Here is a 24,975-nt window from a genome sequence, read left to right as displayed (position 1 = left end):
CAGACAAGGCAGAGTGCACAGTAATTCAACACTCACCAGCACATTTTTTCAATGTCACACACTGCTTACTATCCATCTAGCCATCAGTACCTGCAGGCCCAGCTCCAGAGCTACATTGAGCAGGGTGATGTCTGGGGGGTTGTCAGCCGGAGTGGCGATCTTGAAAGCATCCTGGGCCAGTTTGAAGATGAGGGAGGAGGAGTGGATGTTCTTCTGGATGGCCTCCAGCACCGTCCGCAATCTCAACATATCTCCTGGAGGTACAAACAACAGAGTATTAGATTGAAAAACAACATTTGTCATCCAACAGTTTGTATGTGTACTGTGGTGTTCTGTAGTGGTGGACAACTCCTTGGGAGTGTTTATCTGGTACTGGCGTGGTTAAATGTTTTGGGTGTGTGTGCGCATTGTTGTAACTAGAGCTGAGCTGACCTTTGGCTGCGGTGAGCATGGTGGAGGCCAGCTCACACTGCTGAGACTCCAGGTGGCCCAGGGTGAACCAGCGCGGGTAGCGGCTGGGCACCATGCTGATGCCATGGTGGGGGTGACCCAAGTCTCCCGAGGGACCAGTCGACTCTAACACAGGGAGCCTAGAGGACACACACAGAGAGACAGAGAGTGATGAGATTAGTTATTATGATAAAGAAAACGTTTTCTATTCAAAATTGAACTGTAAAAAAGGTTTCCAAGCCTACAGCATTATTACACTGCCTCGTCCCATCTCAAGTCTGTATAGCTGCATTAGAGGTCTCTGAAACACACACCAGTCTGTATAGCTGCATTAGAGGTCTCTGAAACACACACCAGTCTGTATAGCTGCATTAGAGGTCTCTGAAACACACACCAGTCTGTATAGCTGCATTAGAGATCTCTGAAACACACACCAGTCTGTATAGCTGCATTAGAGGTCTCTGAAACACACACCAGTCTGTATAGCTGCATTAGAGGTCTCTGAAACACACACCAGTCTGTATAGCTGCATTAGAGGTCTCTGAAACACACACCAGTCTGTATAGCTGCATTTGAGGTCTCTGAAACACACACCAGTCTGTATAGCTGCATTAGAGATCTCTGAAACACACACCAGTCTGTATAGCTGCATTAGAGGTCTCTGAAACACACACCAGTCTGTATAGCTGCATTAGAGATCTCTGATACACACACCAGTCTGTATAGCTGCATTAGAGGTCTCTGAAACACACACCAGTCGGTATAGCTGCATTAGAGATCTCTGAAACACACACCAGTCTGTATAGCTGCATTGGAGGCCCCCCCCCCCCCCCTTGTCTACATATGCACGAATGTGTGTACATCCGAGCTTGCACGTGTGTGCTTGTGTGCAGCCCTAAGCCCCGTTATGGATTGTGTATTAGCCAGGACCCTGAGGAATCTCAGCAGGATAATCATACCACAGTACAGATGGGGATTATTCAGTCATAGGGATTCATCATCTAGCCTCTCAATATATAGATACAAGTAGAGGGAGGGAGCCCCCAGTGTCCGGTCTGGTGTGTGAAGTCATGAGCTTGGCTGGTCGGCTAATGCATAGCAACCTAGCAGTGCCAAAAGCCCTGGTCTGCCATAAAAAGCCTATATAAATGATGATCGCCAGAACGGCCCAAATAAAATCATCTTGACGGCAGTTTTGGGCTCTAAAATATATGATAAAGTTTGATGCCCACGGTGAAGTTGCTACAAATGGAGATATTTCATTAAATAGTTATCCCCTCTGACTACTACATGTGTCATCACACAGGACCACGTGCTGACACAGACCAATCACGGGCCAGGCAGGCTACGAGGAGGCTCCCGGTCGACTCCGGCAGGATTAAAACGACCACGTCGACAATGACTCTTTGCTAGTTACAGTCAAATTCAAACCATTCCGACTTCATGCGCCCTCGGGAGTTTTCCATAGGACTTCATGTGGATGACGTCAGCGCTATCACTATCTACTGGTTTGAATGTCTCGGACTCTGGCACTGTGACGCAGTCAGATAGACGCATCACATTATGTTGACAATAAAACATGATACGTTTCTAAGTGTTAATAGTAAAATGGTGTGTTCTTTTTGTAATAGCTAAATGGTTTTGAATGCCAGAGACACATACAGGTGCTTGAAACAGAGCAATGAGCCTGAATAGGGTTGGATATGAATGTAGGTTGGGGGATCTTACCTCATGGCCCGCAGTGCTAGTTTGTAGGCCAGGTCTGTGTCATGGGGAAGTAGGGCTGAGAACAGGTACTTGGCAAAGGTGTGCATGGGAACGCTTTCCCTGTGGATGACTTCACCCAGGCCACTGAACGGACCCCCTGAACACACAGACAGAGAGTTGTCACAAAGTACATCAGAATTGTCACCGTCATTCATATCTTAGAGTCCAGCCACACACACTTATGATTTGGCTCAGTTTTTTGATGAATATTCAAAGTATACCAGTATAAACAGCTAATGGCTCAAAGTAGAGCAGTGAATAAAAGCAATATTAGGTTATACCTCTCCCAACCTGATGGGGGCGACAGAGCAGACAGCAAACCATACACTCACTGCCCATTGGGTATTAACCAAATCTCTCCTCCCTAGCAGCGACAGATGTCTGCTCTAGGATTACACCGCTAACATTCCCTAAAGCCCCAGATGGGGGAGGGCTATAGCATAGCTAGCATGGGGAAGCAGGAGAAAGGGGGTTAGACCGTGTTAAAAGGCCAGGGTTGAGATCCATTTTCAGCTGGGTGTTGCGAGGCAGGACCAGTGGAGGGGAGCCAGGTGGGAGAGAGCGATGGGACAGCTAAAGAGAAAGGGTGACATGAAACGAGATAGAGGCAGGGAGGGAGAGGCGGAAGGAGAGAGAGAGAGAGGAAGGAAGAAATAGAGTGAGAGCAGCAAGCAGGGCAGATAGAGAGATATGGAGGGAGGATAGGTGAGACAGCGAGGGAGGATAGGTGAGACCGCGAGGGAGGATAGGTGAGACCGCGAGGGAGGATAGGTGAGACCGCGAGGGAGGATAGGTGAGACCGCGAGGGAGGATAAGTGAGACCGCGAGGGAGGATAAGTGAGACCGCGAGGGAGGATAAGTGAGACCGCAAGGGAGGATAAGTGAGACCGCGAGGGAGGATAAGTGAGACCACGGGGGAGGATAAGTGAGACCGCGAGGGAGGATAAGTGAGACCACGGGGGAGGATAAGTGAGACTGCGAGGGAGGATAGGTGAGACCGCGAGGGAGGATAGGTGAGACCACGGGGGAGGATAAGTGAGACCGCGAGGGAGGATAAGTGAGACCACGGGGGAGGATAAGTGAGACCACGGGGGAGGATAAGTGAGACCGCGAGGGAGGATAGGTGAGACCACGGGGGAGGATAAGTGAGACCGCGAGGGAGGATAGGTGAGACCGCGAGGGAGGATAGGTGAGACCACGGGGGAGGATAAGTGAGACCGCGAGGGAGGATAAGTGAGACCGCGAGGGAGGATAGGTGAGACCACGGGGGAGGATAAGTGAGACCGCGAGGGAGGATAGTGAGACAGCGAGGGAATAAAGTGAGACAGCAAGGGAGGATAAGTGAGACAACGAGGGAGAATAAGTGAGACAGCGAGGGAGTATAAGTGAGACAAAGAGTGAGGGAGATTGAAGGCAACAGAGAAGATAGACAATGAAATGAGACGAGTGGAGGACAATAATATAATACAAATAGCCTTCATTACCTTCCAGTAGGAGGATAGCCTGTTTCCTCAGCGTCTGGACCAGCAGATCATCCAGCTCCATCTCCTGCAGCTTGGCCACGATCTGCTCCTCGTTCCGACACACCTTGTCCTGGGCATAGAGACCTTCAGGCATCACACGCTGCTGCCCCATGCCCATCAGCGCCACCTCCAGGGCCAGTGCCAGGTAGGACTCCCCGCCATCCGGGCAACCCCACACGGGCACATGATGGTACACAGGCGGCTTGGGCTCTCCAGAGTCTGAAGAGAGAGGTTTTTAGTTTACACGGATGGTCATGGAAGTGAGACTTCATTCTACTAAACCTTTATTCAAACTTTTAGGTAAATTAGAACCAATTCTCAATTGCATCAATGATCTAGCAGGGTTATGAGACATTAATAGAAGTGAACACTAATCCAAAACGGCTGTCTGGTTTCAGTTTTTTTTTTGCCTGAAAGGTGCTGGGTGTGGAAAGCAGCTGCCACAGACAGGAACCTCTCTCTAGCTCCACATCTACAGGAACCTCTCTCTAGCTCCACATCTACAGGAACCTCTCTCGCTCCACATCTACAGGAACCTCTCTCTAGCTCCACATCTACAGGAACCTCTCTCTAGCTCCACATCTACAGGAACCTCTCTCTAGCTCCACATCTACAGGAACCTCTCTCTGGGGCAGCAGCGTGTGATGCCTGAAGGCCTCTATGCCCAGGACAAGGTGTGTCGCAATGAGGAGCAGATCGTGGCCACATCTACAGGAACCTCTCCCTAGCTCCACTTCTCCCCCCCCCCAGGCAGCTGTGGATGCCAGGCAGCACCAGAGGTGTCCCCGAGGTCCCAGAAAAACACTAACATCTGCTGACAGGAACTAAGATCCAACCCACGGCCGGCTTACGCTTAAATCCCCCTGGCAAATTATCCCTCCCCCCTACGACAATCCTGTTTATTACAGGGGGAGGGGAGAGGATATCAGTGATTTTCCCTTCATGCCGCTGGATCAAAACAACCTCTAGTCACCAATGGAGCGTCCAGGAGCTTTTCAATAACACGCCGCTTTGTTGTCATGCCTCTGGAAATATTTGACCTCTCGAATTACATGTAGGTCTGACCCATTTACACTGTATATGTACTGTACCCCTCTATGTACTGTACCCCTCTATGTACTTTACCCATCTACTTCAAAAAATATACAAACACGTTTTAGGCAACACATAGAACTTCTTTGTCCATAGGAGTTGCTAACTAGATGTGAAGGAGGTTTCATATGAGTGGACGTAAGCCTTGGGCTTCTAGGTTTTTTGGCATGTGTTGTGTGAGGTCAGTGCCAAGGTAGATTTAACCATGTGGAATCCCGGGCGACCGGAGTTTGTTCTCATACGGCAACCACAGTAGTTAGCCTCCATGTTTCCCTCCCTCCACTGTTATGGCTCAGGCTCTGCTGATGTGTAAAGACTGTGGACAGCTGCTCCCTGATTGGTCAGAATTCAAGTTAAGTCTGGCCTCCATACCAGATGTTTCCAGCTACTCACCAGAACCAAACAAAGGACTGTGATGATGACGGCCCTATAAGCCATAAGCCACACACTTCCTCGCTGCCTCTCTTGGTCTCTCTAACACTCACACACTCTCTCACACTCACTCTCTCTCTCTAAAACACTCACACTCTCTCTCTCTAACACTCACACTCTCTCTCTCTAACACTCACACTCTCTCTCTCTAACACTCACACTCTCTCTCTCTAACACTCACTCTCTCTCTAACGCTCACACTCTCTCTAACGCTCACACTCTCTAACGCTCACACTCTCTAACGCTCACACTCTCTAACACTCACACTCTCTAACACTCACTCTCTCTAACACTCACTCTCTCTAACACTCACTCTCTCTAACACTCACTCTCTCTAACACTCACTCTCTCTAACACTCACACTCTCTATCTAACACTCACACTCTCTCTCTAACACTCACACTCTCTCTCTAACACTCACACTCTCTCTCTAACACTCACACTCTCTCTCTAACACTCACACTCTCTCTCTAACACTCACACTCTCTCTCTAACACTCACACTCTCTCTCTAACACTCACACTCTCTCTCTAACACTCACACTCTCTCTCTCTAACACTCACACTCTCTAACACTCACACTCTCTAACACTCACACTCTCTAACACTCACACTCTCTAACACTCACACTCTCTAACACTCACACTCTCTAACACTCACACTCTCTCTCTAACACTCACACTCTCTCTCTAACGCTCACACTCTCTCTCTCTAACGCTCACACTCTCTCTCTCTAACGCTCACACTCTCTAACGCTCACACTCTCTAACGCTCACACTCTCTAACACTCACACTCTCTAACACTCACACTCTCTAACACTCACACTCTCTCTCTAACACTCACACTCTCTCTAACACTCACACTCTCTCTAACACTCACACTCTCTCTAACACTCACTCGCTCTCTCTCTAACACCCACACGCTCTCTCTCTAACACTCACACGCTCTCTCTCTAACACTCACACTCTCTCTCTCTAACACTCACACTCTCTCTCTCTAACACTCACACTCTCTCTCTAACACTCACACTCTCTCTCTAACACTCACACTCTCTCTCTTTAACACTCACACTCTCTCTCTCTAACACTCACACTCTCTCTCTCTAACACTCACACTCTCTCTCTAACACTCACACTCTCTCTCTAACACTCACACTCTCTCTCTAACACTCACACTCTCTCTCTAACACTCACACTCTCTCTCTAACACACACTCTCTCTCTAACACTCACACTCTCTCTAACACTCACACTCTCTCTAACACTCACTCGCTCTCTCTCTAACACCCACACGCTCTCTCTCTAACACTCACACGCTCTCTCTCTAACACTCACACTCTCTCTCTCTAACACTCACACTCTCTCTCTCTAACACTCACACTCTCTCTCTAACACTCACACTCTCTCTCTAACACTCACACTCTCTCTCTTTAACACTCACACTCTCTCTCTCTAACACTCACACTCTCTCTCTCTAACACTCACACTCTCTAACACTCACACTCTCTAACACTCACACTCTCTAACACTCACACTCTCTAACACTCACACTCTCTAACACTCACACTCTCTAACACTCACACTCTCTCTCTAACACTCACACTCTCTCTCTAACACTCACACTCTCTCTCTAACACTCACACTCTCTCTCTAACGCTCACACTCTCTCTCTAACGCTCACACTCTCTCTCTCTAACGCTCACACTCTCTCTCTCTAACGCTCACACTCTCTCTCTCTAACACTCACACTCTCTCTCTAACACTCACACTCTCTCTCTAACACTCACACTCTCTCTCTAACACTCACACTCTCTCTCTAACACTCACACTCTCTCTCTAACACTCACACTCTCTCTCTAACACTCACACTCTCTCTCTAACACTCACACTCTCTCTCTAACACTCACACTCTCTCTCTAACACTCACACTCTCTCTCTAACACTCACACTCTCTCTCTAACACTCACACTCTCTCTCTAACACTCACACACTCTCTCTAACACTCACACTCTCTCTAACACTCACACTCTCTCTAACACTCACACTCTCTCTCTAACACACACTCTCTCTCTAACACTCACACTCTCTCTCTAACACTCACACTCTCTCTCTAACACTCACTCGCTCTCTCTCTAACACCCACACGCTCTCTCTCTAACACTCACACGCTCTCTCTCTAACACTCACACGCTCACTCTCTCACTCTCTCACACTCACTCTCTCACACTCACTCTCTCACACTCACTCTCACACTCTCACTCTCACACTCACACTCTCACACTCTCTCACACTCACTCTCTCACACTCACTCACACTCTCACACTCACTCTCACTCTCACACTCACACTCTCTCACACTCTCTCACACTCACACTCTCTCACACTCACACTCTCTCACACTCACACTCTCTCACACTCACACTCTCTCACACTCTCTCACACTCTCTCACACTCTCTCACACTCTCTCACACTCTCTAACACTCACACTCTCTAACACTCACGCTCTCTCTAACGCTCTCTCTCTAACACTCACACTCTCTCTCTCTAACACTCACACTCTCTCTCTCTAACACTCACACTCTCTCTCTCTAACACTCACACTCTCTCTCTAACACTCACACTCTCTCTAACACTCACACTCTCTCTAACACTCACACTCTCTCTCTAACACTCACACGCTCTCTCTTTAACACTCACACTCTCTCTCTCTAACACTCACACTCTCTCTCTCTAACACTCACACTCTCTCTCTCTAACACTCACACTCTCTCTCTCTAACACTCACACTCTCTCTCTCTAACACTCACACTCACACTCTCTAACACTCACACTCTCTCTCTAACACTCACACTCTCTCTCTAACACTCACGCTCTCTCTCTAACACTCACGCTCTCTCTCTAACACTCACGCTCTCTCTCTAACACTCACGCTCTCTCTCTAACACTCACGCTCTCTCTCTAACACTCACGCTCTCTCTCTAACACTCACGCTCTCTCTCTAACACTCACACGCTCTCTCTCTAACACTCACACGCTCACTCTCTAACACTCACTCTCTCACTCTCTCACACTCACTCTCACACTCACTCTCTCACACTCACTCACTCTCTCACACTCACTCACTCTCTCACACTCACTCTCTCACACTCACACTCTCTCACACTCACACTCTCTCACACTCACACTCTCTAACACTCACACTCTCTCTCTCTAACACTCACACTCTCTCTCTCTAACACTCACACTCTCTCTCTAACACTCACACTCACACTCTCACTCACTCACTCGCTCTCACTCACTCACTCGCTCTCACACTCACTCACTCTCACTCACTCTCTCACACTCACACTCTCTCTCTCTAACACACTCACACTCTCTCTCTCTAACACTCACACTCACACTCTCTCTAACACTCACACTCTCTCTAACACTCACACTCTCTCTAACACTCACACTCTCTCTAACACTCACACTCTCTCTAACACTCACACTCTCTCTAACACTCACACTCTCTCTAACACTCACACTCTCACTCTAACACACTCTCACTCTAACACACTCTCACTCTAACACACTCTCACTCTAACACACTCTCACTCTAACACACTCTCACTCTAACACACTCTCACTCTAACACACTCTCACTCTAACACACTCTCACTCTAACACACTCTCACTCTAACACACTCTCACTCTAACACACTCTAACACACTCTCACCCTCTGCCCACCCAAATCACCATACCACTCGCCAGGATTGTTCCGGCACACAATGCCTCCCTGTAGGTTTGTCACAATAGGCCATATCAAATCCCTGCTCTCTGTTTGGCTGGGCTAAAGAATGTATGGAATGCAAATGTTGTTGGACTGATCCATTTTCCACCACTGTGTAGGCTGGATGACCTTTCTGAGCACAGCCATTCATCTCAGGGCTGCTTACAAGAGGACCATGAGGAGGGTGACAGACCAGGACTGAATGGGTGACTTTGCAATTGATTCGTTTTGGGACAAAATAAAACATTTTGACCAGTTTGGTTTAAGTTGAGTGAAATGGTTGCTGGTTGCCTTGGCCAAATTGTATGGGACTGTACTGTATGGGTGATCAGTTGTGGTTGCTGGACTGACACCATGTTGACCAGTTCGATTGAAGTGGAATGTAAACGTTGCCTGGGTAGGCCCGGGCCTGGCCAGATGCGTACCTCCAGTGTCCATTGCGTTGTCGTCCTCTACCCGGCAGGTCTCAGTGAGGGTGGTGAACAGACAGCCGATGGGATCCAGGGGGTGTCCCACCCAGCCCTCCAGGTTAGTAGTGCTGGTCATCCCCTTCTGGAGCAGCTCTGACACACACAGGAACAAGATCAGACCGCATCATACTATACATCTTATCACATGAACAAAAGTAGAACAGTATTCAGGTTATGTAGGGCTAGGATATTTTCCTAACCATGTAAAAATGTAGGGCCCCAATAATAGGCTACACAACAAGATGACGCCAACATACTGCACATTGTATTATAAAATACCTTAACTCTGTTACGTATGGCCCAGAGGCTCACCTAATGAGAACAGTGAACTGTCTCCAGGCAGACAGGGGGCGCTACCTTTCTTTTGGTGCTTGTAGATGTCCAGCTGGCGGTGCTGCTGCAGCCGGAGGGTGTTGATGATGGCCACGCCCAACCGCAGTGCCTCGCGGGGGTAACCATGGGAACGCAGGGCATCGACCCGCGCGCATGCCGTGGGGACGTGATCTACGGCACAAATCACATGACACGGGCTGAGCACAACACAATGTCCCAGCAGGCTGACAGGCAGGATGCAGCCTCAGCAGAAAGAAACCCACGACTCTGATACCCAGGCTTACGTTGCATAATGAGGACAAATCTTCCCCCAGAACTTGCTTACTCCAGCTACAGGATTCAGTGGAAGTGGATTTACAGGAGGCTTAGACCACTAAACAGTGGTGGTGTTCAGAGACTAACATTTGAGCCCCAAACCCAAGAACTGGCACTGAACAAACGGATCACTATCATGGCACAGAGCTTAAACTGCCGGGAGCTGGGCCTGTTTGTGTGTGTGCGTGAGATTGTATGTGCGTGTGTCTGTGTATATGGTTTAAAAACATATACTGAGAGGGCCTTCCAATAGCATCTGGAATTGATATAACATCTAGTGCTAAGACTGTGTACTGTGCTGACCAGATTGAATCTGGTTGTGTAGTTCTCACCTAGCCATAGAGGCAGGCCCTGGGGGTTGAAGAGCAGACTCTCTCCCTCTCTCTGGTAGGCTGGGGACATGTAGTAGTCACAGCTGATGATCCTCTGCAGGTGGCTGTCCTGCCAGTGGAGATCACAGGCCTCCATGGCCCGCGTGAACACGGTCCGTCTGGGCCGGGCCAGGGAGTCTGGAGGGGGACACACAGGGAAGGGGACACACAGGGAGGGGGACAGAGCACAGTGCAAAAAAATACCTTTTATTAGTGATATTTTGAGTTGAACTACTTTTACTAGAGACAACCAAATCTGAAGACAACAAAAACAGTGCATCAGAACCATGGTTTGGGACAGGGAAGGGATGTAGCTGTAACTCAAGTGGAAGTGTACAGGCCCAGTGTGAGTACTCTATGTGTAGGTATACCAGTGTGTGTTACTGCTCCAGACTGCGACTGACCCTGGGCGAGGTTGCTCTGTGGTAGAGCGTTGGTAATGTTGGGCAACTCACTGCCGTAGTTGCCGTCCTCCAGGGGACAGATGTCCATGTCGCCCCACTTCTTCAGCTGCTTCAGCCAGCCGCTCTTCTCCTCGCTCTTACAGTGCGGGTTCAGCACGATGCACACCCACAGGGCACCTGGAAAAGGACACAAGTCAGGGGGCAAAGGTCAATAACCATTGTTTGACCACTTGGGTCTGGAGAAGGAGCCATAACAGCAGTTAATTATCCTATGTTAATGTATATTTGGGTATGGAGGAGGGAGGAGTCGAGGAACTATACAATACAGAAAGCTTGTTTAATCCAGCACAGTCCTCCTGGGTTACAAAAGGCCCAGGGTATATTTGGACATGTGACAGGTATTTAGTATAGCCTCAGGAATGTGAGGGGTAAACTAGTTCAGTTCCTTTCACTACCCCCATCACTGGGTAATACATGACCAGAATTTACCCCCTTCTGTTTGCTTCCTTTTAAACCCTTGTTTCAGAGCACTTTGTTAGGGTGCTCAGTCCTGATCACACCGACAGCCATTAGTGCAGCACGGTCACTTTAAACCCTCCAACACCACCACCACCACCTTTGATTGGGCACTTTGGTGATCATGCTGACAGCCTGTGGCAGCCCTAGCCAATCAGAGAGCCCTGTCCTGTCCTAACCCCTGAGCCGGGGTTTATCATGCGGAGGGGCACAGCAAACCTCTCTCTGCTCTACTGTTGCTCTCCAATGAACTTCCTCAGGATGTGTAGTTTGCAGTCATCGACCCCTTTTAAATGCCCCGATCAATACCAGGGAGGCTGAAAACCCCATTGATCCCAGCCCTTTTTCATGCAATCCCAATCGAGGGGAGTGCCGGGCCATGATGTATGTACTGCTGCACAGCCACCGACTGACCCACTGATATGGCCACACGCGTGGGGATTTAACGGGCAGGTCGCAGTGCACACACACACACAAACACACACACACACGAGAAAGATACCTCACATCACATGTACCATGGTGGCTTTACAGTTAGGTAATAGTTACACAGCTGTGCTGATCGAAGTGGTGAGGTCACATTCCGTTTGGAAATGCTCTTTGAGTAGCAAGATTTTCCAGCTGTGTTTCAGGACCTGCCAGTACCCACAGTGCTTTGGACAAGGTTTTAAAACGGAAGCAAATCAATAATATCCAAGCAGCAATAAGACAGTTGGTTAGTTACCATTTCTATGAATACCCTCTTCATAATGCATTATGTATGCATGTATAGCCTTCTGCAATGCATTATAATGCAGAACATAGGGGCTAATAGCCACTCATAATCATCTAGAACTGTGTGAATTGGACCTCTACACTGTACATTTAAGAAAGTGAGAGGGACTTACCCAATTCGTCCCATAGCTGTCGGCACTTGTCCGTCATGCCTGTCCCCTGCTGCCGCCACAGAGCGAGGCGAGGGTCGGCCATGAACTGTTCAGTGATTAGGGTCAACATCCTGGCACCGTTAGAGTCACGCATCCGCAGCATCTCCCGCACCTACAGAAAACATTAATTGACAGTAATATACAGTGATATGTTTGTTTCTTTTACCCCTTCTTCTCCCCAATTCCGTGGTATCCAATTGGTAGTTAGAGAGTCTTGTCTCATCGCTGCAACTCCCGTACGGAGGCAAAGGTCGAGAGCCGTGCGGGCCTCTGAAACACAATCCAGCCAAGTCACATTGCTTTCTTGACTCAATGCCCGCTTAACCCAGAAGCCGGTAGCACCAATGTGTCGGAGGAAACGTAGTATACCTGGCAACCGTGTCACCGTGCACTGCGCCTGGCCCACCACAGGAGTCACTAGTGCGCGATGGGACAAGGACATCCCTGCCGGCGAAACCCTCCCCTAACCCGGACGATGCTGGGCCAAATGTGCGCCGCCCCATGGTTCTCCCAGTTGCGGCCGGCTGCGACAGAGCCTGGACTCAAACCCAGAATCTCTAGTGGCACAGCCAGCACTGCGATGCAGTGCCTCAGACCACTTCGGGAGGCCCCATCCGGGATTGATTTTGATACTGAATGTTCAGACAGAGACAGACAGACAGCCGTACCTTGGCGAACATGGAGTTGAGCTGCTTCCCGGAGCCGTAGTACCCTCCCTGGGACAGGAACAGTTTGACCTGCTCCCTGACCTGCTCCTCGTCCAGGTGCCAGCAGTTGTCGTCATCGATGCTGGCCCCTGCCGTGGGGTCCGGGGCCCCTGGGAAGACACACAGAAAGGCAATGTCAGACCAAAGACTAATTAAACACATAACCAGAAGCTAGGCTCCAAAAACATGCCTTATATCAATCCCGCCTCAAAACTAACCTCATAAGACATCAAACCAGGATTTTGTTAAACATTTTTCTAATTAAGCAAACACCTAAAGAACAGGAACAGAGGGTGAACCCTAGGTGTGTTGGCGTCATATAGGTAACCCCAACACCCATTTGATCTGCCTAGAACTACCAACTGAAGTCCTGCCAAGGCACTGTTGCATCCAAACGTTCACATTCCACAATCAAAGCCCCAACTCATAGCACTGACTCCCCACAGCAAACAACCTGGAAACTGGGAGATGGACTTCTTTGTTAAGAGGCTGGGGTGGGTAAATATTTAGAGAGTGATGTGGAGAGATGGCAGACTGCAGAGGTCCTCTGTTTTCCAGACTAGAAGGATAACAGGGGGGGGGGGGGGGGGGTCATGCCAGGCTAGAGTAGTTCGCTAACGTTAGAACGTTGGCTCGGGGTCTGACTGACTTTCTTCATTTTACTATTTTTCAGACTTTCAGAAATGCAAAGCACCAGCAGGCTGGGAGACTCAGACATCATACAGGCTGTTTGAAGCCTCAGAGTCCTCGCTGCTGCTTTTGGTAGACTGGGCCCACCTTGCTGTTCAAGCCCACCAGAAGATGATTGATGAGGAAACTAAGGAGTGTAAGGGATTGGCAGAGGCTCTGTGTGAAGCACAATATGTGGCCATCTTGTGACTCGTAGGTCCTAACGGCTCTGAGACCCTGGCGTTCTAGGTCTACACACCGGTGCTAAATGTGAACAAACTCGTCACCAAAACGTGAACAGAGGGACCTTATGTTATGTCCAACAACATGTGTCTTTCTTACCGTGGACCTGGTTGATCTCAGAGTTGGATGAGAGGATCTCGTCGGCCAGTTTCTGGGCGGTGGGCAGCACCTCTGTGTGGTGGGCTGTGATGAGGTACTGCACCAGCTTCTGTAGCTGGTCTCTGTTCATCTGGAACAGGGTCTCTGAGATGGGCAGCCGCAGCTTGACCTGCTCCGGCTTCCTGATGCGGTACAGGGACAGTGCCACCACGTGGGCGCAGTAGAAGATGTCGCGGTTGCCGCAGCCGCAGGTGACCGAGGTGATCTTGCAGCGGTCGAAGCTGATGGCCACCTTGTGGGTGACCTCAGGCTCCGACTGGGAGGCGGGCTCCATGACCGTGCCACTGAGGTGGAAACCTGGAGAGACAGAGAGAGAAGACTGGTGTCAGCAGACTTGATCAACATTTAAATGACAGCTGTGATTTCACACCTTCCCCCTTAGTTCAGATGAAGGACAGTTGTGACTCAGCACCCTAAAAAAAAAAGTCACATGAGCAATGAAGGGGTTATCAAACCTTTCTGGCAACGTACCCACAAACCCATAGAAAGCATCCTGCGTAACACTATGTGATATTTTCATTGGTGATCTCTTTGTAAAGGATAACTATCTACCCCAAAGCACTCTGGGATTGAGGTAGCAGTATCACAATCAGTTCACGGGACGGCAGAAGTCCAAGCCACGTAACACAATGGTCTTAGAATAATACAAACAGAGAGGGCAGATTATAGTTCATAAAGGGACTCGAAAAGAAACGGATTATCTTATCAGTTAACTACAAAAAGGGAGTAGATAAGATAGTGAAGTAGAAAGCTGATACTAGTTAAATATGTCTGGACCACATGAAACAGCTGTTCAAAAGGAAATGCCTGCTAGCTGGTGACATATTTGTGGCTTGAAGTCAGTCATTCGGTCTGTGAGGGCCAAAGGGAGGGGAGAAGGGGAGCGCATGCAGCAGGGGAAGAGAAGTGTGCGTCTGATAGAAAGTCTGGCAGCTCACTTTGACTGGTAAATTATTAATGATGGAGGGAGGCCCAGAGAGGGGGCTGGGAGAACAGAGATGGATTACTATATCACAGTACCACACTAAACCATAGCAACCAGGCTTGCTACAGTCACACACACACTTCGGGGGTATGTTCTGACCTTAAACACACTCTACTCATTTAATTTCTATGCTCACTGGCTGCATGGCTATGGTAACATACATGACTAACCATAGTACACACAGGACAGAGGGTACACTACACACACCATTGAGGATTTTATATATATATAAATAACTTAGTGAGCTCAGCAAGTCGAGGCTAAGCTAATTAACGCCAAATGGGTTCCTGTCTGTCTGGCTTCAGAAGATCACTGCTATCATAGCGAGTGAACTGTAACAGACCTGGAATGCCTAACACACACACACACACACACACACACACACACACACACACACACACACACACACACACACACACACACACACACACACACACACACACACACACACACACACACACACACACACACACACACACACACACACACACACACACACACACACACACACACACACACACACACACACACACACACACACACTTCATTCTAGGGTTAGAGTAGTGAGACAGGGGTGCCTCATAAGCATGAGTAAAGCCTGCCGTTCTCTTGCCAAATCCCACAAAAGGCTTTTCCAGACGAGTTCTTCTGAGAAACTAGCCCCCCCTCTTACCCAGTTCTTTTTTTTTCTCCGGGGAAAGAAATCCAACGTCCAATTTACTGCCAAGCCCTTTCAGGCAGAGCCAAAACCACAGGCCCATCTGATTAAGGGGAGTTTATGGTGATGTCTGTTTTCATTTTGATAAAAGAAAAGGAAAGCAAAGGGGCTACCCCTATGTGTCGCAAATTACTCGCAGCACAATGCAAAGTTCAAAGTGAATTTGGTGAAAGACAACGATGCATTGAAACCACACGGCGGAGAAAATGGCGGACTTGTGTTTACCGCGTACATTTTTCTTCGAGGCATCGGCAATCAAATCTTGTACTGTACAAGTATGCTCTTGTCCATTTCGAAGGCAGTCTTGTAAAACTGGTGCCGTATATCAGTGTGACAGAAACAAGGGAACAGAGTAGTGAACGAGTAAAGATTTGGGACACTATTCTTTCTGATTATCTGCGTTTTTCAGCAGATGAATAGACTCAACTGGAGAATGATGGTTCTCATGTTGGATTTGAGTTATTTCACAGCAGACCTACAGCACTTATGTCATCTCCTTAACCTACCTAATAATATTATACATCTATGCTGAAACATTCCAACAATCCTAATGAACCCAGCAGAGACTAACAGGACTTTGCTTTCCTCATGGCAGCTCTGTTACAGCTCATCACCATGCTCCTCCTCTATGGCAGCTCTGTTACAGCTCATCACCATGCTCCTCCTCTATGGCAGCTCATCACCATGCTCCTCTATGGCAGCTCTGTTACAGCTCATCACCATGTTCCTCTATGGCAGCTCTGTTACAGCTCATCACCATGCTCCTCCTCTATGGCAGCTCTGTTACAGCTCATCACCATGCTCCTCCTCTATGGCAGCTCATCACCATGCTCCTCTATGGCAGCTCTGTTACAGCTCATCACCATGCTCCTCCTCTATGGCAGCTCTGTTACAGCTCATCACCATGCTCCTCTATGGCAGCTCTGTTACAGCTCATCACCATGCTCCTCTATGGCAACTCTGTTACTTACAGCTCATCATCATGCTCCTCTATGGCAGCTCTGTTACAGCTCATCACCATGCTCCTCTATGGCAGCTCTGTTACTTACAGCTCATCACCATGCTCCTCTATGGCAGCTCTGTTAAAGCTCATCACCATGCTCCTCTATGGCAGCTCTGTTACAGCTCATCACCATGCTCCTCTATGGCAGCTCTGTTACAGCTCATCACCATGCTCCTCTATGGCAGCTCTGTTAAAGCTCATCACCATGCTCCTCCTCTATGGCAGCTCTGTTACAGCTCATCACCATGCTCCTCTATGGCTGCTGTTACAGCTCATCACCATGCTCCTCTATGGCAGCTCTGTTACAGCTCATCACCATGCTCCTCTATGGCAGCTCTGTTACAGCTCATCACCATGCTCCTCTATGGCAGCTCTGTTACAGCTCATCACCATGCTCCTCTACGGCAGCTCTGTTACAGCTCATCACCATGCTCCTCTATGGCAACTCTGTTACTTACAGCTCATCATCATGCTCCTCTTCTATGGCAGCTCTGTTACAGCTCATCACCATGCTCCTCCTCTATGGCAGCTCTGTTACAGCTCATCACCATGCTCCTCCTCTATGGCAGCTCTGTTACAGCTCATCACCATGCTCCTCCTCTATGGCAGCTCTGTTACAGCTCATCACCATGCTCCTCTATGGCAGCTCTGTTACAGCTCATCACCATGCTCCTCCTCTATGGCAGCTCTGTTACAGCTCATCACCATGCTCCTCTATGGCAGCTCTGTTACAGCTCATCACCATGCTCCTCTATGGCAGCTCTGTTACAGCTCATCACCATGCTCCTCCTCTATGGCAGCTCTGTTACAGCTCATCACCATGCTCCTCTATGGCAACTATGTTACTTACAGCTCATCATCATGCTCCTCTATGGCAGCTCTGTTACAGCTCATCACCATGCTCCTCTATGGCAGCTCTGTTACAGCTCATCACCATGCTCCTCCTCTATGGCAGCTCTGTTACAGCTCATCACCATGCTCCTCCTCTATGGCAGCTCTGTTACAGCTCATCACCATGCTCCTCCTCTATGGCAGCTCTGTTACAGCTCATCACCATGCTCCTCTATGGCAGCTCTGTTACAGCTCATCACCATGCTCCTCTATGGCAGCTCTGTTACAGCTCATCACCATGCTCCTCTATGGCAGCTCTGTTACAGCTCATCACCATGCTCCTCCTCTATGGCAGCTCTGTTACAGCTCATCACCATGCTCCTCTATGGCAGCTCTGTTACAGCTCATCACCATGCTCCTCCTCTATGGCAGCTCTGTTACAGCTCATCACCATGCTCCTCCTCTATGGCAGCTCTGTTACAGCTCATCACCATGCTCCTCCTCTATGGCAGCTCTGTTACAGCTCATCACCATGCTCCTCTGTGGCAGCTCTGTTACAGCTCATCACCATGCTCCTCCTCTATGGCAGCTCTGTTACAGCTCATCACCATGCTCCTCCTCTATGGCAGCTCTGTTACAGCTCATCACCATGCTCCTCCTCTATGGCAGCTCTGTTACAGCTCATCACCATGCTCCTCCTCTATGGCAGCTCTGTTACAGCTCATCACCATGCTCCTCTATGGCAGCTCTGTTACAGCTCATCACCATGCTCCTCTATGGCAGCTCTGTTACAGCAGCTCCTCTATGGCAGCTCTGTTACAGCTCATCACCATGCTCCTCCTCTATGGCAGCTCTGTTACAGCTCATCACCATGCTCTGTCTGTTACAGCTACAGCTCATCACCATGCTCCTCCTCTATGGCAGCTCTGTTACAGCTCATCACCATGCTCCTCTATGGCAGCTCTCACCATGCTCCTCCTCTACAGCTCTGTTACAGCTCATCACCATGCTCCTCCTCTATGGCAGCTCTGTTACAGCTCATCACCATGCTCCTCCTCTATGGCAGCTCTGTTACAGCTCATCACCATGCTCCTCTATGGCTGCTCTGTTACAGCTCATCACCATGCTCCTCGATGGCAGCTCTGTTACAGCTCATCACCATGCTCCTCCTCTATGGCAGCTCTGTTACAGCTCATCACCATGCTCCTCCTCTATGGCAGCTCTGTTACAGCTCATCACCATGCTCCTCCTCTATGGCAGCTCTGTTACAGCTCATCACCATGCTCCTCCTCTATGGCAGCTCTGTTACAGCTCATCACCATGCTCCTCCTCTATGGCAGCTCTGTTACAGCTCATCACCATGCTCCTCCTCTATGGCAGCTCTGTTACAGCTCATCACCATGCTCCTCCTCTATGGCAGCTCTGTTACAGCTCATCACCATGCTCCTCTGTGGCAGCTCTGTTACAGCTCATCACCATGCTCCTCCTCTATGGCAGCTCTGTTACAGCTCATCACCATGCTCCTCCTCTATGGCAGCTCTGTTACAGCTCATCACCATGTTCCTCTATGGCAGCTCTGTTACAGCTCATCACCATGCTCCTCTATGGCAGCTCTGTTACAGCTCATCACCATGCTCCTCTATGGCAGCTCTGTTACAGCTCATCACCATGCTCCTCTATGGCAGCTCTGTTTGATGTAACGGTGAGCAATCGAAGTGGACGACATCGGAGTGGACAACACAGAGAAGCGAGAGGAGGTGACTAATGCGTTTTAATTCTCTGTCTCACAGCTCTGAAGAGATGGGATCTAGCCCCCAGAGAGCTGATGAGAGGAAAGAACTGCTGTACTGAAAGGTTTTGTTTACAGATCTTATGAACTGAAACACGTACACGGAATACTGCTGACGGCCATCACTGTCTTTGGCAGTTGCACAAGAAGAGACGTGTATGGGGTTTAGAATCATATCAAGAGGTCTCTTTAACTAGAAAAAAAAACAAGGCCTGACAACAATAAGTAGAGTACCGCTACACTGTTCCACCTATGCAGGTCTTCCACAGAGTCATTAGTTAGACCCAGAGGCCTCTCTCACCTCTGTGGTCAGTCAGTGTATGCAGAGTGGGTGCAGACTGCAGTAAGGGGCCCGTGCTGGGGGTGATGACTAGGAGGCCCCATCTCTGTTCTGCAGTGTGTCTGAATCTGACAGTTGCTGTAGTGCCACAGCCTGCTGCTGGGGTTATGAGGGGCAGGTAGGGTGGCTCCTCATCTCCTTTCACACTTCTCCCTTCAGTAGAGAACCAGGCATCTGCCGCTGATGGACGTGAAGGGTCCTCCTCGCCGTTTCAACCCAGCCACCCCAACCCCCGCCCCCTCGGCTCGTCTTTTGTTGGCCGGCCACGATGCTGAATGTGATCCTGCCGTCCCTTTCCACTGCTCTTTTCTTTATGGTCCGTCTCTAGAAGCTCAGAGAAATGGAATCCCCCTCTTCTTTCAATCCTCCTTCCTTCTGCACTGTGTGTATGTGTCCTGCCTGTACCTGGCCCAGACCCTGTAAATACTGATGCTCTTCTAGATGAGGTGTGTGTGTATGTGTCCTGCCTGTACCTGGCCCAGACCCTGTAAATACTGATGCTCTTCTAGATGAGGTGTGTGTGTATGTGTCTTGCCTGTACCTGGCCCAGACCCTGTAAATACTGATGCTCTCCTAGATGAGGTGTGTGTGTATATGTGTCCTGCCTGTACCTGGCCCAGACCCTGTAAATACTGATGCTCTTCTAGATGAGGTGTGTGTGTATGTGTCCTGCCTGTACCTGGCCCAGACCCTGTAAATACTGATGCTCTCCTAGATGAGGTGTGTGTGTATGTGTCCTGCCTGTACCTGGCCCAGACCCTGTAAATACTGATGCTCTTCTAGATGAGGTGTGTGTGTATGTGTCCTGCCTGTACCTGGCTCAAACCCTGTAAATACTGATGCTCTTCTAGATGAGGTGTGTGTGTATGTGTCCTGCCTGTACCTGGCCCAGACCCTGTAAATACTGATGCTCTTTTAGATGAGGTGTGTGTGTATGTGTCCTGCCAGTACCTGGCCCAGACCCTGTAAACACTGATGCTCTCCTAGATGAGGTGTGTGTGTGCGTGTGTGTGTGTGTGTGTGTGTGTGTGTGTGTGTGTGTGTGTGCGTGCGTGTGCGCGCTGAGGAGGGTCTGGGGGTCATCAGCAAAAGGAGTGTAGGTGACAGTTCAGTCACAAGGCAAGACACTGCTGCATCGGTCGGTCGGTCGGTCAGTAGTAATCAACACACTGCCACTGCTAATATGGGTCAGACTGTCACTCCGCAGCAACTATCAATTGGCTCCTTGAAGAGTCCCAGCAGGATGCCATGGCCAGCCAGGCATAGAAGAGGACAGCTGATTTTGGAGGTTGGGGAGGGAGGACGAGGAGCAGGAAGAGGTGAGGGGGAGGAGGGACCATGTGGCATAATGTGTAACGTATACAAGCTTGTGCGGGTCGGACCAAAACAGCACGGAGAGAGAAGTGGCTACAGAAAAACAGGTGAGGCCTGCGTCAGAGACCGGGCCAGGGGTAGCAGAGTGCAGATGAATTAGCGTGGCGCCCGCCCTAGTCACTGCAGCACTAACTACAGTAAGAGGCTCTTGACACTGCAGTGTAAATCACCAGCTCCCTGAACCTCCCTTTTCTCTTTGCCAGAACACTACTGGGGCTGTGATATCACACGATAGACGTCCCTACCCTTCTCACCACACTGGCTTTGTTCATTATGACAGCGATATGCAAAACCATCACAGCAACACAGTTAGATATAGCATTTCTTATCTTTGGTTATTCGGTTCTGTTGTAATCGAGGGGCCGGGTGGGTAAAGCCCCTAAACAGATAAATTAATGTATGGTTCTGGGAGCGCTGCCAGCCCCACAAAGCTGATTTGATCCTGAGCAGAAGCACATGGCTGTCTGCCCCTGGGGAAGAGCTGTGACGTGGGGGAGGAGCTTGAAGGATGCAGCCTGCATATAGATGCTACATGAACAATATGACTGAGCCAGGGGAGGGAGGGGGTTCCTTTCATTAATCTTACTCTACACTTTATACTATCAATCCATCCATCTCAAGCGACTTGGTTTAAGCCTCTATAGGTAAAACGAGTCGTGATATGTCTGAGTAGGACGAGGCGGAGTTAGGCAGTAAGACATTGAGACGGCGGAGATCAGCTCATTGATCCGTACGCTGCAGTGTCTAATAGTCATAATTCATCTGAGGGGGATGCTGCTAATGTAGCTCCCTCAGCCTGGGCTTTTAGACTCCTCCACCAACCATCTGTCTGCTCGCTGGATGCAGCGGTGAGGTTATACGCGTAGGCCTTCCATAGCAGGTGAGCAAGGATGGGAACGAAAGAGATGAGGGAGAGAGAGAGAACCCCCTCATTTGTACTTATTAAGGATCCTCATCAGCTGCTGCCAAGTCAACTCTTCCTGGGGTCCAAACTAATTAAGGCAAAAACAATAAAACAGTGGATAACATTATTACACCACTATCTAACATACAACATTAGTAATACCACCATTCATATATATGTGCTCCCTCCCTCACCGCTCCACTCACTGGGTCTGCACCATCTGCCACTCCGCCGACCCTCCCACGCGGGACCCGCCAACCAATCAGAGGGCAGTCCCTCCCCACTCTTAAACCATTAACCTCTAATCAGCCGTGGAGGCTGAGCTGGAGATCTGTATGGCAAGCAGGCAGGCAGGCAGACAGGGAGCTGGGGCAGGGCCAACACAGCACACACAGTACAGCCTAGAACCCCCCTCTCTCTACCCAGCCTACCCCAGCCCCAGCCCAGCTTACCCCAGCCCACCCTCCATCTGTTCCAGCAGGAAGGAGGTTAACACAGCCACCCCTGCCCCCCACCAGTCCATCTCCACACAACACGCATGTATATGTACATTCAGCATCACACAAGGCCCCGGCTCCGCTGATCAGATAAAGGCCTGATTGATTCATTTGCGGTTTCCCAACAGCACCATCATGGCCCCAGCACTGGGAGCCATGTGGGGAATGCTCTACTGGAAGGGAAGATGATGTGTGTGTGTGTGTGTGTGTGTTTTATGATCATGTTTTGTAATTGAAGTATTTTGTGTTGATGTGTGTGTTTGTATTGTGCAGGGCTCATTGAAAAAAGAGAGAGAGAGACTTGGTCTCAATGGCTCCCTGTTCAAATAAAAGGTTAATATTAACATTTTATCATGATCACATTCAATTTATTTCTGATTCGCTGCAATTATATGGCATGGAACAGGGGAGGGAAAAATGTTTAATCAACTCCCTTTCACTGGGCGTCCCTTAAAACACAGGCACCGATGTCTATGGAAATCTAAGATGAGATGTCTCAGCCAATTACCAATTACCTTGTGATGTGTATTAAGCTTGTCGGCTAGTCCTTGGGTTGGTAGCATTAGCATTAGCTAGCAACGCAGCACAGGGGAAGATCAGAACAATCGTTCAGCACATGATGCAAACCAGACCTGGCTGAAGTCTATGCTACTGCTGATCATTCATAGATGCAGGCAGGAGAGAAATATGAGAGCTAGAGGGAGGCAGGGTAGCCTAGTGGTTAGAGCGTTGGACTTGTAAACGAAAGGTTGCAAGATCGAATCCCTCAGCTGACAAGGTAAAAATCTGTCGTTCTGCCCCTGAACAAGGCAGTTAACCCACTGTTCCTGAAGCCGCCATTGAAAATAAGAATTTGTTCTTAACTGACTTGCCTAGTTAAATAAAGGTACATTTTAAAAACTAATAATAAATAAAAAAAAGAGCAAGCGAAGTTCAAGGTCTTCATGCCTGCCATACAAAATACAGAGTTGAGAAAGCATATATTCAATCCCCTTTCCCCAACCAAGTTAAGACATTGTAGCGGGGCAACAACAGTGAAGGTTCCTTGTGTGTTGGAGGTAAATTGAATTCCCCTTGAATGGCGCTGTGAAATCAGAGAGCAAATGGGGGGGAAAAAATTCAGTTTATCCAATGTTCCTCGGAAACAAACACCTGGGTTATTCCAATCAATGCACAGTACAGCACTTACAGGGCCTTGGTGGTGTGTACAGAAAGCTGGCCAGCCTTCTCCTCCTCCTGTGTGTGTGTGAGCAAACATCTTACCCAAGGCCAAAAAAAAAGAACAAAAAAAAAGATGGAGATCTGGTGTTAGGCAGCCTTTGTTTGCGTACCTCGCATTGTGCCTTGGCCTTGTGTGTGGAGGGACGGAGCCGCGGTTAGCTGAGGGGCAGCTACGGTGCAGAAGAGAAGCTGACAGCTCCCAAAAGGTCACAAAGCCGCATTTATCCCCCAATTACTGATAGATCAGGCCAGCTCAGCCCGCAACACTACCCTGCCACGATGCTCATGTCAACCGCCTCTAGTCTCTCCAGTCTCTACAGAATGGCCCCTAAAGCACCCATCTAACACTGGATCGCTCATCTTTTAAGGCATGTTGGCCTTCTGTCATGCGTGCCCTTAAAAATGTAAGGATTCCTGTTTACTATGCAAGCACGCACGAAACCATCTGCCGCCATCTTGTTGTGATTGACAAGGAGCAGTCAGAGCGGCACAATGCCTCTTTTGAGGCGTGTTTGTTCTTGAAGCACGGTCTGCAGAACTAGATAACTGAGCATTAAGAGGCTTATAATTTCATAAAACTCACAAAAGCAAAACATTGCCATCAACGATGTGAAAATGTGCAAAGAATGGCAAGTGACTAAAGACAGAAACAGGCTCTGAAGTTAACATTTGTTCTGTTGACAAAGCAAAACATTTGTTGCGCAAATACACCCGAGCAAAAAAACATAACGAACACCTTCCTAACATTGAGTTGCGCAATGAGCCCCCCCCCCCCCCCAGCCTCAACTTTTCGGGTATGGACTCTACAAGGTGTCGAAAGCCTTCGACAGGGATGCTGGCCCATGTTGACTCCAATGCTTCCCACAGTTGTGTCAAGTTGGCTGGATGTGCATTGGGTGGTGGACCATTCTTGAAAAACCCAGCAGCGGTGCAGTTCTTGACCCACTCAAACCGGTGCGCCTGGCACCTACTACCATACCCTGTTCAAAGGCACTTGAGTATTTTGTCTTGCCTATTCACCCTCTGAGTGGCACACATACACAATCCATGTCTCAATTGTCTCATGACTTAAAAATCCTAATTTAACCCATCTCCTCTACACTGATTGAAGTGGATCAATAAGGGATGATAGTTTTCACCTGGTCAGTGTATGTCATGGAAATAA

General features: G+C 49.1%; 1 protein-coding gene across 4 annotated transcripts in view; it reads right to left on the bottom strand.

Annotated features, from left to right (window-relative positions):
• The window catches only part of LOC139386926 (zinc finger, SWIM-type containing 5), a 69,967-nt gene that overhangs the window by 3,914 nt on the left and 41,078 nt on the right, over positions 1-24,975 (bottom strand). Inside the window, exons 2-12 of one of the 4 annotated variants that reach the window (XM_071132815.1) lie at positions 14,089-14,445; positions 13,039-13,187; positions 12,332-12,482; positions 10,929-11,105; positions 10,486-10,662; positions 9,863-10,009; positions 9,461-9,598; positions 3,702-3,959; positions 2,179-2,314; positions 433-590; positions 91-254 (exon numbers count right to left, since the gene is read on the bottom strand). In XM_071132815.1, the coding sequence (XP_070988916.1) occupies positions 91-254; positions 433-590; positions 2,179-2,314; positions 3,702-3,959; positions 9,461-9,598; positions 9,863-10,009; positions 10,486-10,662; positions 10,929-11,105; positions 12,332-12,482; positions 13,039-13,187; positions 14,089-14,445 (2,012 nt within the window). Of the gene's footprint in view, positions 1-90; positions 255-432; positions 591-2,178; positions 2,315-3,701; positions 3,960-9,460; positions 9,599-9,817; positions 10,010-10,485; positions 10,663-10,928; positions 11,106-12,331; positions 12,483-13,038; positions 13,188-14,088; positions 14,446-24,975 lie in introns of all 4 variants that reach the window. The other 3 variants (XM_071132814.1, XM_071132817.1, XM_071132816.1) reach the window with 3 other exon arrangements.

This window comes from Oncorhynchus clarkii, chromosome 28 (genome assembly GCF_045791955.1).
Source record: "Oncorhynchus clarkii lewisi isolate Uvic-CL-2024 chromosome 28, UVic_Ocla_1.0, whole genome shotgun sequence".
In the NCBI taxonomy this organism is placed as follows: domain Eukaryota; kingdom Metazoa; phylum Chordata; class Actinopteri; order Salmoniformes; family Salmonidae; genus Oncorhynchus; species Oncorhynchus clarkii.
Note: the sequence above shows the minus strand (reverse complement) of the source record. Positions and strands in the feature narration are given on the sequence as shown.